Source organism: Bos indicus, chromosome X, assembly GCF_029378745.1.
Source record: "Bos indicus isolate NIAB-ARS_2022 breed Sahiwal x Tharparkar chromosome X, NIAB-ARS_B.indTharparkar_mat_pri_1.0, whole genome shotgun sequence".
NCBI lineage: Eukaryota > Metazoa > Chordata > Mammalia > Artiodactyla > Bovidae > Bos > Bos indicus.
In genome coordinates, this window is record NC_091789.1 from 150,524,617 (window position 1) to 150,540,391 (window position 15,775).

Consider the following 15,775-nt stretch of genomic DNA (forward strand, 5'->3'; position numbering starts at 1 on the left):
GGAAATCCTCGAAGATGGCAGTGTGAGTCACTCAGTCGTGTGCGACTCTGTACGACCCTATGGACTGCAGCTCACCAGGCTCCTCTGTCCATGGGATGCTCCAGGCAAGGACACTGGAGTGGGTTGCCATTTCCTCCTCCAGGGGATCTTCCTGACCCAGGGATGAAACCCAGGTCTCTTATGTCTCCTTCATTGGCAAGTGGGTTCTTTACCACTCGCGCCACCTGGGAAGCCCTAATATCAGTATGGTTGGTGCTTTTTCTAGGTATGACAACAAGCCCAGAAACTAAGTTCACTACACAAAAATAATAAATGTGAATGGGGGGAAATGTCACTTCAGAGTTAAAAGGTGAGGCATAAAGTGAAAAAGCACATTTGCTACTTATGTCAAGTCAAACCTTTAATATGTGAAGAGTTCCTACAAATCAATAACAAAATAACACATACGGGCAAACAGCATATTCATTTCCTTCAAAAACAGAAAGTCAATGGGTCTCCCACACACAGATTCTCAATCTCACTTGTGTTAAGATAAATGCAGCATAAATACAGTTGACAGGATATCATTCTTCAGACACTGGCACCGATCGGAAAGCTTGCTCAGCAGTGAGGAAACAAATCTGACATCACTGGGGTGTATCGTGAATTTGCAGAACTTCTGTAGGGGGTGTTTGGGCAATGTCCATAAAAATTAAATATACACATGCTTTTTTTTTCCCCCCTCACAAAGCCAACTTCAGGCATTAATGCAACACACACATTGCACTTCCATGGAGCCACAAAACTCTGCTTCCAAAGCTATTCACTGCAGCATCTCATAGCAAAACCTTGACCACAGTTTACACGGGTTGATCAAATCCATTATGACCAAGACTTGTAACAAATCCTTTGCTGGTATGTCCTCAAATAAAATCTTGACATCAATTTCAAAACCTGTTGGACTGCGATTTCTTTATACAGGACTTCCTAAATGAGTTTTAAAAGCAATCATTACGCCAAGCATTTAATCATCAAACCACCCAATTTAAACTCAATTTTTCAAAAGGCCCTACCTTTGATAAAGTCCTATTTTAATCTCAACAAGACATTGAGCTGAATCTACAACCATGTACATACACCGTCCATAATAAAAGCCTAGGTGACTTCTTTCTTACAGGTAGAGGTTCAGGAATGAGTCACAATTTCCTAAACCTAACCACTTCACCAGTCTGTTGTTTAATGAGACGTTTATGCTTATCCTATGATTGTGATGCTTACAAAAATGTCGACATTATTCATAGAGTTACAAAAAGACTTTACACATTTTTTTATAAAGCAAATCAAAGCACAGACTCTGGTGACTCATTGGGGGTGAATGTGGACACTCTCTGGTCCCTTTGTAACCCGATGACCTGAGCTAGTTAGCAAGAGGACCCGAGCATATTGATTAATCCAGGCCTCAGCTCTTGACAACTGGTCGACCCCTTCCATTGACTGAAGACATTTATTTGTGTTCTGTCCTGTAGAACCGAGATGTCATGTCCACCCTTATACACACCCGGGCCACAGGTATTCCTCATATGAAGTGATGAATGGATATGATAAATACTTAATCTTCATTTTTTAAAATCATTTCATACATGCAAAAATTATCATAGTGTCCAAGACAGAGCAAGTTCAATAGACTGGTGGCGGTCTCTGGTAATACCTTGAGAAGGAAACTCCCAATGCTTTTCAACAATGACGGGAGGAGGGGTCGTGGAGAGAGGGGGGTTGAGCCTTCAGTAGGGAGATGGCTCAGTTGCAAACCACCCCACAAAAGAACTGAAAGAGTCTCTCTGAGCTTCCAAGCAGGAAAGACCCAGAATTCATGACCGATATGGGGTTGGCCAAAAAGTCAATTCTGCACTTTTCGTGAGATGTTTCAGAAAAACCCAAAGGAACTTTTGGACGGAGAAGGAAATGGCAACCCACTCCAGGATTCTTGCCTGGAGAATCCCATGGACTGAGGAGCCTGGTGGGGCTACAGTCCATGGGGTTGCAGAGAGTCGGACGCGACAAGAGTGACCAGTCAATACCTTGATGGCAGCCGCTTCCCAGGTCGGGTGGTTTGTGAGGGCCGCCCGCACAGGTGTGCTGACATCATACCTTTGAATCCACGTTGACTGATGTGGGGCACACAACGGTTCTTCACACCATCATCAGTAATGAGATTACGTCTTCACTTGGGTAAATGCTGCTACCCTGGATAACTACCCTAAGAGCTTTATGTGAGCAGGCCTGCGCTACAAGAAAATTAGGGAAACAACCTCATATTTCTGGAGAGGGAAGTCTATGGGTGGGGTCCAGCCCATCTGCAACATCAAGGCTTCCACGCTTTCCGAGATAAACACAAAAACCCAAGCAAAGCCCTTGTATGGGGTTGGCCAAAAGGTTCGTTCAACAAACACGTTGCTCCCTACAGCTGCAGATGAAAACGAACATGTCTTTTATTTTTACTTAAAACCAAACGAACGTTTTGGCCAACTCAGCACATAAAAGCCTGCATTTTGGAAGCCGTGCGGCGTATGCCTTGTTGTGAGCGGAGGAACTGCTTTTAAAGGCGGAGAAGTCATTGCTAATAGCCAAGAGAAGAGCAGGCACTCAGTCCACACTCTAAGATGTTAGAAAATATAGGAGACTGTCTCTCACAAAACAGTGTGGCCCCCCCAGTTAAACCAAGCCCTCCCGTGGAGGCTGATAAATGTGTTACAAAGATCATAAAAAACAAATTCCTGGCCATTTACCTACACGGAAGACGCAGGAAAGAATCTGACGCAGGGCAGAAGGGCTGCTAACAAGTATTTTCCCCACGATGTCATCAACTGGAGGAGGAAATGGCAACCCACTCTGGTATTCTTGCCTGCGAAATCCCACGGACAGAGGAGCCTGGCGGGCTACAGTCCACGGGGCCGCAAAGAGTCGGACGCGACTTAGCAAGTAAAGCGCCACCACCAATGTGAGCAAAGAAGGGAAAGAAAAGACAAAAGCAAATGCCAGAAATAAGAGCTAGTGCTTAGGGTGATCTCCATCTTACAGAAAAAGGAATTGGGAATCCATGTCACTACTGTCAGTAAATTTCCAACAGCCTTCTTTAAAAGGCACCTCCCGGCAAGACACTTACGTAAATAGGACTTGATTTCTAAAATTTCTTTTTATTAGTCTGGTGTGGGGAAAAAAAAAATTCACGAGAAATGAAAGAACTCTTGAGGAAACTCGCTTGAGGCTTAACGCCCACTGCGTTAAAGAGTCAATGGTCAGGAGAGGTTTCAGACACATTCCATTTACAGGCAGTTTGTAAACGGTCCAGAGTTTCTGCTTGGGGAACCTCGGTGGCATAGGAACGATGATGGTCGGGAACTTGGCAACCTGGATGGGACTTGGCGTTTCAGTCGGTTGGACGTTCCTGCACTCATGGGAAAACCCCCTCAGGGTCGTGGAGAAGGCGAGTGTGATTTCCCGCTCCCGTGGATGGAAAACTCACCACAAGTCAAGTTTCACCTGCCCAGCACGGCGGAGGGGGTCGTGGTGGAGAGGGGAGTGGGGAATAAAGCATCCCAGCGTTAAAACGAGGAATCCAACTTGAGGGAAGGCACGGACAAGCCGGGGCGCGGTCCCAGTGGGTCGTCTCTGCTCCTCCAGCCCATCTCTGGAGCGGCTCGGCAGGCAAGCTTGCAAGCCCGCTGCGAGTTACTTGGCTGCCAAAGGTCTTTATTTCTCCAGAAGAGTCTGTTGAACTGCAGAGAACAAAGACACAAGAACACATTTTTTTTTTTTTTTCTTTTCAAGGCGTCTCCAGGCGCCCTCCCCTCCCCAACACCCTCTGAGTGGGAGGGCAGGGCAGCAGTTGGAAGAGGTGAAATAGCCATGGTGGGGATGCAGGTGGGCATGACAGTTGGTGATGATGGCGGATGACACTCCCAGCCTGTCTCACCTGCTGGCTCAGTGGTGGTGCGATGGTTCTCCATATTCACCTGTCCTTCTTCGGCTGAAAGCAAGAACAAAACGGGCCCGAGTTGGGGCGGGGGGCGGCAGTGAATACAAAGACAACACACCCTGTCATCATTCTCAGGGTGAATCGGCATCGCCCCACTCAGCTGCCTACCCTGCCCCTCCCGGAAAGCAGAGGAACAGCCCCGGTCATCAGGGTGTGAAGGGCTTCATTGGGGTCCTGCTTGTTTGCTCCTTTGCTTTTCTGAGTCTGTCTTTTTATTTCCAAATTTCTATTCCTCGATTTCGCACACACACATCGACACCAAGAGGATCAACATGCTTGCCACCCACCCCCAACCGTCCCCAGAAAGGATCTGTGAGCATAGCATCCTTTGAATTCAAGTGTGAGGAGACAGAATTCGAAATACAGGAGAGGGAGAGGGGATGGAGAAGGGACAGCCTGGGAGTTTGAGGTCAGCAGATGCCAACTCTTATATACAAGATGAATGAAGAACAAAGTCAGACTATAGAGCCCAGGGAGCGTCTATTGAATACCGTGGGATAAAGCAGCACCAAAAAATAAAATATAACAGAGGAACGTACATATGACTGAGTCACTTGGCAACACAACACTGTCAACGATGCTTCGATATAATGCAAAGCGAACAAAAAAACACACATGATATTCCCAGCCAAAACACATTTATTTGTATCAGAGTCGGTTCAAATGAGGTGGATGAACTCTACCATACAGAGTGAAGTAAGACAGAAAGAGAAAGCTAACTACCGTATATTAATGCATATAGTGTTAGTCGGTCAGTCGAGTCTGACTCTTTGCGACCCCATGGACTGTAGTCCTGCCAAGGCTCCTCTGTCCATGGGATTCTCCAGGCAAGAATACTGGAGTGGTTGCCATTTCCTTCTCCAGGGGGGGATCTTCCCCACCCAGGGATCGAACCCAGGTCTCCCGCATTGCAGGCAGATTCTTTACCATCTGGGCTACCAGGGAAGCCTTTGTTGATGTACAGCAGAGAGCAACGCAGTATTGTAAGGCAATTATCCTCCAACTAAAAATAAACTCTTTAAAAAAGTTAAGGTGGAAGAAAGTGAATTAAAATAATAACAATAAAGCTTGTTTAAGTCGAATGCAATGCAGGAGATGTGGGTTTGATCCGTGGGTCAGGAAGATCCCCTGGAGGAGGAAAAGGCAACCCACTCCAGTATTGTCGCCTGGAGAATCCCCGTGGATAGACGAGCCTGGTGGGTTACAGTTGATGAGGTCACAAAGAGTTGGACACAGCTGAACAACAGATCGTGCGTGCATGCTAACTAGGACGCAGGCTTCATTTCATCAAAACCAAGATTACTCCCTTCAAAGACACAGATGGCCACGGGAGTGACCAGGGTGAAAGCCATCAGGGTGACTGGTAGAGGGTGATGGGCCCACGGCAAGAGCATTGAGAGACACCCCGTTGCGGGGTTCTCAAGCCACCCCCCGTTACTAATCCCAAATCCTGCAACTCGGCCTCCAGACCAGTACCGGCCGTTCCACCCTGGGAAGGGACACGACCCTGACCCTCAGCACGAGGTTGGAAAAAGAAAACTCGTATTTACACGCAAGAAGGAGATGGTCTGATGCGAAAAAAGGGAAAGAAAGATCCGGCGTTGACTTCCGTGTTTATGGAGGGGTGCGAGGATGCACGAATTCTAGGCGGTCATAGACCCTGTCCGTCGTGGACTTCTGCACTTGACATTTCAGAAATTTTAAGTCGGGGTTGGGAAGGAAGTTAAGGGGAGGGTGTGAGGGAGGCTCAAGAGGGAGGCAATATATGTATACATATGGCTGATTCACACTGCTGTACAGCAGATACTGACATCACAAATGTAAAGCGATTATCTTCCAATTAAAAATAACTTTAAAAAAAATCAATTGAGGATGGTGAGATTTTTCAGGTTATTCCTAAGCATGTGGGTTCTCCTTTTTTCACTGAGAACTGCGAAATTCATGTAATTGGCAAAAACCAATTAGAGAAAGAGTTGGGGAAAAAAAAAAAAAAACACTTCATGGAAATGGGCTGTAAAAATCCAGGCGCTACGGAGTCATAAAGTTACAAATTCCATCATTAGTGTGAAAGATCATATCCTATGCCTTAGGGCTGGCTTTGCCCCGGGGAGGGGAGGGGGGTCTCTGCAGACAGGATGGTCCACCCAACGGGCAAGGATGGAAGGTGATTGACAAAGCCGTTTTTGTTCACGGAAGCCCCCCAGCCCCGGTGGTCGGTTTCCACTTTAAAAGGGACCACGTCTGCATTTGTCTTCACTTCTTCTACATTCGAAGGCAAACTGTGCCTTCGAATATAGCATCCCAAGCTTCTGTGCTTCGACAAGGCAGAAAACATAGAGACTTCACAGTACAGCCAGCGGGGTCACGGAGAAACATCCCTGGGGAAACGTCTTAGTAGCAAGGAGAAAAAAAAAAAAAGGGACAGACAAGGTTTGCTTTTCGAGACAGATGCAGATCAGAAAGGATCATCTCCACGCCCCTGCCCAGGATTCTCCACGCGTCCCCTAGATCTTCGACTCATCTGCAAAGGAAGACCGGAAAAGGACAATGAAAAAAAAAAAAAAAAGAAAATCAGAATCAACCGGAAATAAATGTCTGAGAGCTTGGCTTCGGGTGCAAGAGCCCACAGGTGCATGTAGCAGCAAGCTGTTAAGAGATACGTCTGCTGGGCTCAGAAGTTAAGGAGACGGGTTGATACAGCAAGAGCATCACTGGAGTGGATGCTGGGGTTAAGGGGGAGGGGGATGGTGGGGGGATGGGGAGGGGAGGCAGGAAAAGAAAGAAAAAGGAAGACAGACCAAGAGGAAGGGAGAAAGGGAGAGACAGAAAGGAAGCAATGCAGAGAAAGAAGAAAGGACGGATCGGTAGGCAGACAGAGGAAGGCTGGAAGAAGGAGGCCAGGACAAGAGGGGAGAATGGGGGGGCACGTGCCCATGGCTCATTGTCACCCAAGCCTCCAGAATCCCCTGCTACCAGGGGCACCAAGGGAGCAGCCAGGAGATGCGCCGTGAGCAAACAAGCTGTCAGCCACCCACCACGTCCAGCAACAGAACAGCCACACACCAGGGCCCACCGTGGTGGCCACGTCCTTCCAAAACCGAAACTACAGACTCGCAGCTCCACGTGGGTGCCACACGACTCACAAGGAACACCCCAGAAAAGACAACTCTCCTAGAACGGCCCCGTGTGCAGAGAACGCCGTAAAAGGGTCCCCTGGGGTCTTCCCACGCCCGATGGACCGGGTTTCGACGTTTCCATACCATCACGGTTCATGAAATACACGTAACTTGGTAACAGGCAGTAAACTCGTTCTGGAAGGCCTGTGTTCCACGCGGAGCGTCTTACCCACCGAGCCGGAAAGATGCCTCACCGCTCTGCATTCGACTCTGGTGTTCATATGAGAATGTGTGTGTGCCAGTCGCTCACATACATTCCGTTTTTTTTTTTCAGAAAAGCCTGGGGCTCGTACCCCAGTGCTTTCCCTATGGAGCGCCTTCCTCGTCTCCCCGCTTGAGTGCCAAGCTCTGAGTTTAAGCGTCTTCAGACAAGGGGAAAATGTAATTGAAAGAGAGACACCGGGACTTCCCTGGTGGTCTCATGGCCAAGACCCTGCCCTCCCAATGCAGGGCGCCTGGGTTCAATCCCTGACCAGGGAATTAGATCCTACAGGCCAAACCACGACCTCCTACAGCCAAGTAAAATAAAAAAGGAAGAGGAAACACTGTTTCGCTTCCATCGAAGGCTTCCTCTTCGAAGCTCTTTTTGCTAGTTCTAGGAGAAGGAAATGGCAACCCACTCCAGTGTCTTGCCTGGAGAATCCCAGGGATGGGGAAGCCTGGTGGGCTGCCGTCTATGGGGTCGCACAGAGTCGGACACGACTGAAGCGACTTAGCAGCAGCAGCAGCGGCGGGAGAAACAAAACAAAAAAATATATCTATATATTTGGCTTCTGTTCCCCTCTAGCCTCACCTAGATTCTAACTGTAGATCTTTTACCAGTATCTCCTGGAACTTGGTCATCTGTCCATTTGGGCTTTGCTGGATGCTCACCCTTCTGCCAACGTAGCACACCTTCTTGACAGCGGCCAGATGGAGGGCTCCCACTCCCACATGGGAAATAAGATGCCATCAGGCAACCCTTACCCTCCTCTGGCAAACAGAGGGCTATAAAAAGAGCCGCTTACTTTAGATTTCCGCATCCAAATGCCCGCGTCAGACTGTCAATTTCAGGCTACAAACCGTGTCTGCTGGCCTGAAATGCTGGAAGACGGAGGGTCAAACTCCAACCCTCGGGGGTGACTGTGCCTCCGTCAGCATCAACTCAAGTCTCCTTGGGAGTTTCCCAAGATCCCTCAGGAGGCAGGCCCTTAGGCAGACAACATCAGTTGGCAGACGGCTGAGTAAGGACTCAGGATCTTACATAGGATGAGAAGTTCAAATACCTCAAGTCTCCTCCCGGGAAGAGGGGTAACCACAGCCCACGGGGCTGCCCACAAACCATATCACGACCCGCTCCTCTAGTGGTTCTGAAACAAGACCTAGACAAGAACCTTCCAGAGACCCACAAAGGTCAGTTGTGTTCAAAGCAGTAGAGTTCGCTGATATCAACACAAATCCCAAGTTAACAGGACTTGAGGACAAGGGCCCAAATGCCGGTGATGGAGTTCCCATCACCACACTGCTGGCTGTGGCATTCTCCGCATTCCCGCTACAAACTGTCTGGGCCGTCCAACTGTTTTGAGTAGCCCCTGGTACCAGGTTCCAGCAAAAAGGGGACCACCTGCCCGGTGTTTCCCCTGTGACTCCCTTGGGTTGAGAAAATAATATGGTGGCCCCATGGCTATGGCTGTTATCCTAAAGACGACGAAGTGTGTGAGTCACTCAGTCGCGTCCGATTCTCTGTGACCCCATGCTCCAGTCTATGGGGATTTTCCAGGCAAGAGTACTGGAGTGGGTTGCCATTCCCTTCTCTGGGATCTTCCCAACCCAGGGATCAAACCCGCCCAGGTGACCTGGGCATCACCAAAAGTCTAAAGCACAGACCATCGCCTCTCCTGTCCTCGTTACATAAAAACCTCCCAAAGTGGCATGGTTAGTAACTTGCACAAGCTCACACGGCTAGACGCAGGAAGCGCCCAAATCGAAGCGGCAAAGTCAGATCCCGGTTTTCTAGCGTGTTAGGAACTCTCAGCCACTGTCCCCACGGTTCGTGCCAACCGGAGCCTCTGCTTCTCTTTTAGCTTTTTTTTAATATACGGTACCCAGACCCCACGGAAAGGAGGTGGCGGTGAGCGCCCTCACCGTTCTCTTTGAAGCACAGCTTTTTCTTCTGGTAGGCGATGAAGCTGGAGATGGCTCCTCCCAAGGCCACCACGATAGCACCCACGATGCCCGGGATCACGCCTGGCGATTCTTCTGTGGGGAGAAGCACAGAGCGCCGCGATGGGCAGGAGGGAACGCTCACGGGGGAGACCACGTAGTGGGGGTAGGGGGGCGGCCTGGTGGCCCCGCCTAGAGGAAGCCAAACCAAAGTAATCAAAGTAATTTATAAATCAATTAGGCCCCGAGGACTGAGCCAGAATGTCAGCTTCCGCCTACAGGGCATTTGTTGCCTCTGACTGTCCAACGTATAACCATCCTCTCCCACGCTGCCGGCAACTTCCGCGATGTGGGTGTTACAAACCCCGTCGTGCTGGACAGAAACGATGCGACCACTGCTGATGGTTTCAGAGGCTGCCTTCTTCGTTTTGAGGACGCTTTTTCAAGTTCCAGCAACAGCTAGCAGAGCTTGTGATGTATCCACCCACCCGGCTAATAGGAGTCCCTAGCGGGAAACATTGTTGCTGCGGTACAAATTCCACAGCTTGATTTACACAACATCCTCTGGGCAAGCTGCCCAAAGCAGAGGGATTCCAGGACTCGGCAACGCCCAGTTTGGGTGGGAAAGCGGGGAATACGGAAAGAACACGTGGAGAAGGCTCTCTGGAAGTCTGCCACCGACAGCAACAGACTTGATCATCACATGCAGGTTTTTCCAGCTAACGGGTGTGTGCACGCTCATGTGTGTGTACGGATATGCACGTGTACATGTCTGTGTGTGCATCCCAGAGCATGCACACTGCAGAGGGGCATACTGCACCAGTGCCCAGAGGTGCGTGAGTGCACACATGTTCAGTGTGCTAGTGCACGAGTGGTGCGGGCAAGTGCTCACGAGTGCACACGTGTGTCTGCGTGCATGAGTATGTACTGAACGAGCACTGCACACGTACGTGGGCGCGTGTGCCTTGCATCTGAGCCTGAGTGTGTGTGCACAGTCTGTCTGCTTTGAGCTCTGTGTCCAGGTACCCCCCAGCCTGGTTGATTCTCCCCCATCATGTGGGCTCTTCGGCAGTGCTGAGCGCCCCCCAGCCCACCCCACCCTCCTAAGAGGCCGCCTCCTACCCCCAGGCTGACCCCCTGGGACCCACGTTCTAAACTATCATAAACTAGCAGACCCATCATTCTAAACGATCAGAAGACACACACCATCTTCAGAATTAGGCATCAGGTGTGATCCTATCTAACTGCCAAGAAAATTCATACGATTAAAACTTGTAAATAACATCAGAAAATGCTCCTGGAACTAGTTAGGGAAAAGTCTGACGATATGGAAGGAAGTCTGTGACAAGCTTAAACAGCGTATTAAAAAGCAAACATCACTTTGCGGACAAAGATCTGTATACTCAAAGCCATGGTTTTTCCAGTAGTCATGTATGGATGTGAGAGTTGGACCATCAAGAAAGCTGAGCACCGAAGAATGGATGCTTTTGAACTGTAGTGCTGGAGAAGACTCTTGACAGTCCCTTGGACTGCAAGGAGATCCAACCAGTCCATTCTAAAGGAGATCAGTCCTGGGTGTTCACTGGAAGGACTGACGCTAAAGCTGAAACTCCAATACTTTGGCCACCTGATACAAAGACCCGACTCACTGGAAAAGACTCGGATGCTTGGAAACACTGAATGCAGGAGGAGAAGGGAACGACAGAGGATGAGATGGCTGGATGGTATCACCGACTCGATGGACCTGAGTTTGAGTAAGCTCCGGGAGTCGGTGATGGACAGGGAGGCCTGGCGTGCTGCAGTCCACGGGGTCACGGAGAGCTGGACACGACTTGGCGGCTGAGCAACATTATGACGCAGTATGACTTAAAGACCGACAGTTTCACTTAACATTGCTTGCATTTAAACTGATATAAAATACTATAGAATAATCACCTTCACTGTGTTAGAAGATGGACGCTATTCCTATTTTTCCATATGAAAAATTAAACAAATAAATCAGTTCAGCCAGTCACTCAGTCTTGACTGACTCTTTGCGACCCCACGGACTGCACCACGCCAGGCCTCCCTGTCCATCAGCATCTCGCAGAGTTTACTCAAACTCAACATCCACTGAGTCGGTGATGCCATCAAACAAATACATAAATGTACAAAGTATACAAACAAATAATATATTTCAATGAACAAAAAAAGTCCACTCAAAATGGGAAGTTTCAACAGCTCTTCAACTCAGAAAACTGATGGCAGTCTAATGACTCTGAGAACACGAAAATGGGTGAGAAAAAGCAGAAAGCATCAAGGAAAAAAAAAGAGCTTTTGCTCCACCTCATATGTTTCTCCAGATTGATTCTCGGTATTAAAAATCCCATTGAATACTTCTGAGCTTTCATTAAAACCTGGTAAGTCAAGTCAGCAAACTAAACATCAAATCCAAAACAAAACAAAAGAAAAATATCTTTTTGCATACTGCTTTCCAGGACTGGAAAACTGGAATTCCCTTGCACAGAGCGTTCACTGTACGATCACGCCACCCCTGGAATGACCTCCTTTCAGCCGACACAGGGATCACCGAAGCCTGAAACACACATAAGGAACCACAGGAGCCCCAGGGTCTCACCGTTAGACTCAGGCTGATTGGGGTCTGGCTGAGGTTTTGACTTTGGTGAGTCGGGTGACGCTCCGCCACCTGCGAAAGAGGACAGTTGCACTTGTGAGCACTCTGAGGTCAAGAAAGCAGAACATGTGTTTGCATGTGTGGGTGCTGAGTCACTCAGTCGTGTCCGACTCTTCTGCGACCCCATGGACTGTAGCCCCGCCAGGCTCCTCTGTCCAGGGGATTCTCCGGGCAAGAATACTGGAGTGGCTTGCCATGCCCTCCTCCAGGGGATCTTCCCGACCCGGAGATCAAACCCACGTCTCTTACGTCTGCTGACTTGGCAGGCAGGTTTGCTTTTTTTTTTTTTTTTTTTACCACTAGCACGACCTTCGAAGCAGTTGCATACAGATAGTTAAGTGGGAAATGCAAGTGTGCCCTTTGTCACGGCCGGGGACACCTCGTCGTGCTGGGGATCCCCGTACACACAGCCACCTGTGGATTTCTGTCCGTCGGCATCCAGCTATCATCTTTCACTTCGTGTATCTCCCATAGAAAATAAAGCAGATGGCTGGGCCAGTTGCAGAACGTGTGGGGGTCCAGTGCGAAGTGAAAAATGCATTTTGCATGTCCTTGCTCCAGACTGTACCAGGAATTACCGTGAGAAATGAAAGCGTGGCCTCTGTTTGTTCAAACCAAAACAGGCCCTCGTGAGCGTGGGGTCCTGTGTGTTCACACATGCCTGTGAGGCCCAGCCCTACCAATGGTATTCAAAGTGCCTTATACACCCCAAAGACTCTAAGAGTTCTAAAACAAAAGTAGGCGTACAGATAAAAGCCAAAAACTCAAGCACACAAACCATACACCTATTCCTCAGGGTTTCCTGGCGAAAACTAATTCGACGTCTTTAAGACACACGCACTCCTTTGAAATGATAAATAATCAATTCAGACAGGTAGGACATTTAAGACAGCCTACTTACCATTTCCTCCACCATCAAGGGCATCGTTTAAATCCCAGTTCTCATTCTCTAAAGGAGAAAGATAGTGAATGAATACTGAAGTCCTGCGTGAAATCAAGACCAGAAATGACTTTCTATACAGACAGTATCGAGTATCAGTCTGACCAAAGACTCAATAGGAAAACCAAACTCCGACCGTTTTCACATTCTTTTTCTCGGGTCAAGAAGAAAAATAAAAGGAAAAACTAAATCAAAATAATGAAAGCAACTTATAAATCCATTATGCCCCATGGGCCGAGTTGGAATTCCACATTCTGCCTGCACACAATTCTTTCCCATTGACTGTCCACCCTATAACCAACCCTCCCAAGTTGCCAACGACTTCCGCAATACAGATGTTACAATGTAAGCACGGATATCTGTGGCCAAATCTGGGCTAGTGCGCACTGAAAGAGGGATTCAACTGACCCAGCTGTGCTCTCCATAAAAGGATGTTTTATGCCCATAAAATAAAAGACTCCTGATGGTTTCAGATGCTGCCTTCTTCAAGACTCTTTTTCGAGTCCCAGACACATCTGGGACAGCTTGTGTATCTACCCAACTTACTGAGTTATTATGAGATGCTAGTGGGGAAGTGTTCTTGCCCCAGGGAGCCTGTGATGATACAAATTCCATTGTTCAAATTATCCACCATCCTCTGGGCAAGCTGCCCGCAACAGAGAGGGGTTTCCAGGACTGGACCATGCAGAGTTTCAGTGGGAAACGGGGAATACGAAAAGAACACGTGGAGAAGGCTCTCTGGAGTGTTGCCAGCAACAGCAGCAGACCTGATCGTTTTTCCATCTATGTGTGTGCATGCTCGTGTGTGTGTGTGCATGCTGGTGTGTGTGTACGGATGAGTGGCTCCTCTGTCTGTGGGATTCTCCACGCAAGAATACTAGAGTGGACTGCCACGCCCTCCTCCGGGGGATCGTGCCGACCCAGGAATGGAACCCAGGTCTCCCGCATTACAGGCAGATTCTTCACCATCGGAGCCACCAGGGAACCCCAGGAATACTGGAGGCGGGTAGCCTATCCCTTCTCTAGGGGATCTTTAAGATCCAGTAATCGAACTGGGGTCTCTTGCATTGCAGACAGATTCTTTACCAGCTGAGCTTCTAGGGAAGCCCATGTTTTCCCATATTGATTCTCTATATTTAAAATCTTACAGTGTTTTTCTCATTTTTATTTCCATTGCAATCTTGGAAGTAAAATCAGCAAACTACACATCAGATCCAAAAAAAGAAAAATCTTTTTGAATACTGCTTTCCAGGACTGGAAAACTGGAATTCCCTTGCACAGAGCGTTCACTGTAGGATCACGCTAACTCTGGAATGACCTCCTTTCAGCTGACACAGAGGTCACCGAACTCTGAAACACATACAGGAGCCACAGGAGCCCCACGGTCTTACCAGAAGTGCCAGGCTGCTTGGGCTTTGGCTGAGGTTTTGGCTTCGGTGGGTTGGGTGACACTCGGTCTGTGAAAGAGGACAGTTGCAGTTATGAGCACTTTGAGGTCAAAAAAACAGAACATGCGTTTGCACGAGTGGGTGCTAAGTCACTCCAGTCGTGTCCAACTCTCTGCGACCCCATGGACTGGGGTCCGCCAGGCTCCTCTGTCCGTGCGGTTCTCCAGGCAAGGACCCTGGAGTAGGGTGCCACGCCCTCCTCCAGTGAATCTCCCAGACCCGGGGATCAAACCCCCGTCTCTTGTGTCTGCTGCACAGGCAGGCGGGTTCTTTACCACTAAGTACCATCTGGGAAGAACTCGCACACAGATGGTTAACTGGACTGTGGGAAATGGAAGTGTGCCTTTTGTCAGAGCCGGGGACACCTTGTCATGGCGGGGATACGTACGCGCAGCCAGCTGCGGATTTCTGTCCGTCAGCATCCAGCTGTAATACCTAACTTCCAGCAGCAAATAAAGGAGATGGCTGGGCCCGCTACAGAATTTGTGGGGTCCAGTCCAAAGTGAGAATGCATTTTGCATGTCCTTGCTCAAACTATGCTACCATTTTCAGCGGCCACACAGCATTCGTTCGACCAAGGATCGAAGACCTACTCGGCGTGACCCCACGAACCCACGAGGCCAGCCCTGCCAAGGGTGTTTTCATTTTGTCTCATGTCACCTCAGACACCATCAGAGGTCTAAATCAAAAGAAGACACGCAGACAAAAGCCAAAAGCTCAAAACCAACAAACAATAACACCGTTTCCTTAGGCTTTTCCGGGTGCAAACCCATTTGATTTAGTTAGAAGAGAAAAAGCCTCCTTGAAATGATAAAATAACCAGGTTAGACCCACGGGAGATTAAAGACAAGACTACTTACCGTTTCCTCCACCACCAATCGCATCGTTTAAATCGAAGCCATCGTTCCCTAAAGGAGAAAAAAACTGTGTCAACAGAACTTAAAATGCATGAAATGAAGACCAGAAAATGGCTTTCGACGCAGACAGTACAGAGTATCAGTCTGTATCAACCGCAATACCAAACTCCTGACCGTTTTCACACCCTTCTTCTCTTCAAGGAAAAGAACAAAAGGAAAGATCAAAATCATGAAGGGTATCTATAAATCAATTATGGCCCCCATGGACGGAGCTGGAATTCCGACCTCTGTCTGCAGACGATCCTTTCCCTGTTGACTGTCCACCCTGAAACCAACTCTCCCAAGATGCCCGTGACTTCCGCAACGTAGATGTTATAATACAACAGCAGAAACCTGTGGCCTGATTCGGGTTCACACCCAGTGAAAAAGTGATTCGGCTGACCCAGGCGTGCTCGATAAAATGATGTGACGTTTTAGAGGGTTGGAGATTTTAGAGGTGGCCTTCTCTGTCTTAAGGACTCAA

At 48.7% G+C, this 15,775-nt stretch overlaps 1 protein-coding gene across 2 annotated transcripts in view; it reads right to left on the reverse strand.

Annotated features, from left to right (window-relative positions):
• Positions 1 to 382: 382 nt before the first annotated feature.
• The window catches only part of CD99 (CD99 molecule (Xg blood group)), a 30,156-nt gene continuing 14,763 nt past the window's right edge, over positions 383 to 15,775 (reverse strand). The window contains exons 4-10 of one of the 2 annotated variants that reach the window (XM_070784064.1): positions 15,256 to 15,303; positions 14,339 to 14,404; positions 12,909 to 12,956; positions 11,951 to 12,019; positions 9,316 to 9,429; positions 3,953 to 4,006; positions 383 to 3,755 (exon numbers count right to left, since the gene is read on the reverse strand). In XM_070784064.1, the coding sequence (XP_070640165.1) occupies positions 3,730 to 3,755; positions 3,953 to 4,006; positions 9,316 to 9,429; positions 11,951 to 12,019; positions 12,909 to 12,956; positions 14,339 to 14,404; positions 15,256 to 15,303 (425 nt within the window). In that variant the 3' untranslated portion in view covers positions 383 to 3,729. Of the gene's footprint in view, positions 3,756 to 3,952; positions 4,007 to 4,636; positions 6,537 to 9,315; positions 9,430 to 11,950; positions 12,020 to 12,908; positions 12,957 to 14,338; positions 14,405 to 15,255; positions 15,304 to 15,775 lie in introns of those variants that run through there. The other variant, XM_070784066.1, reaches the window with a different exon arrangement.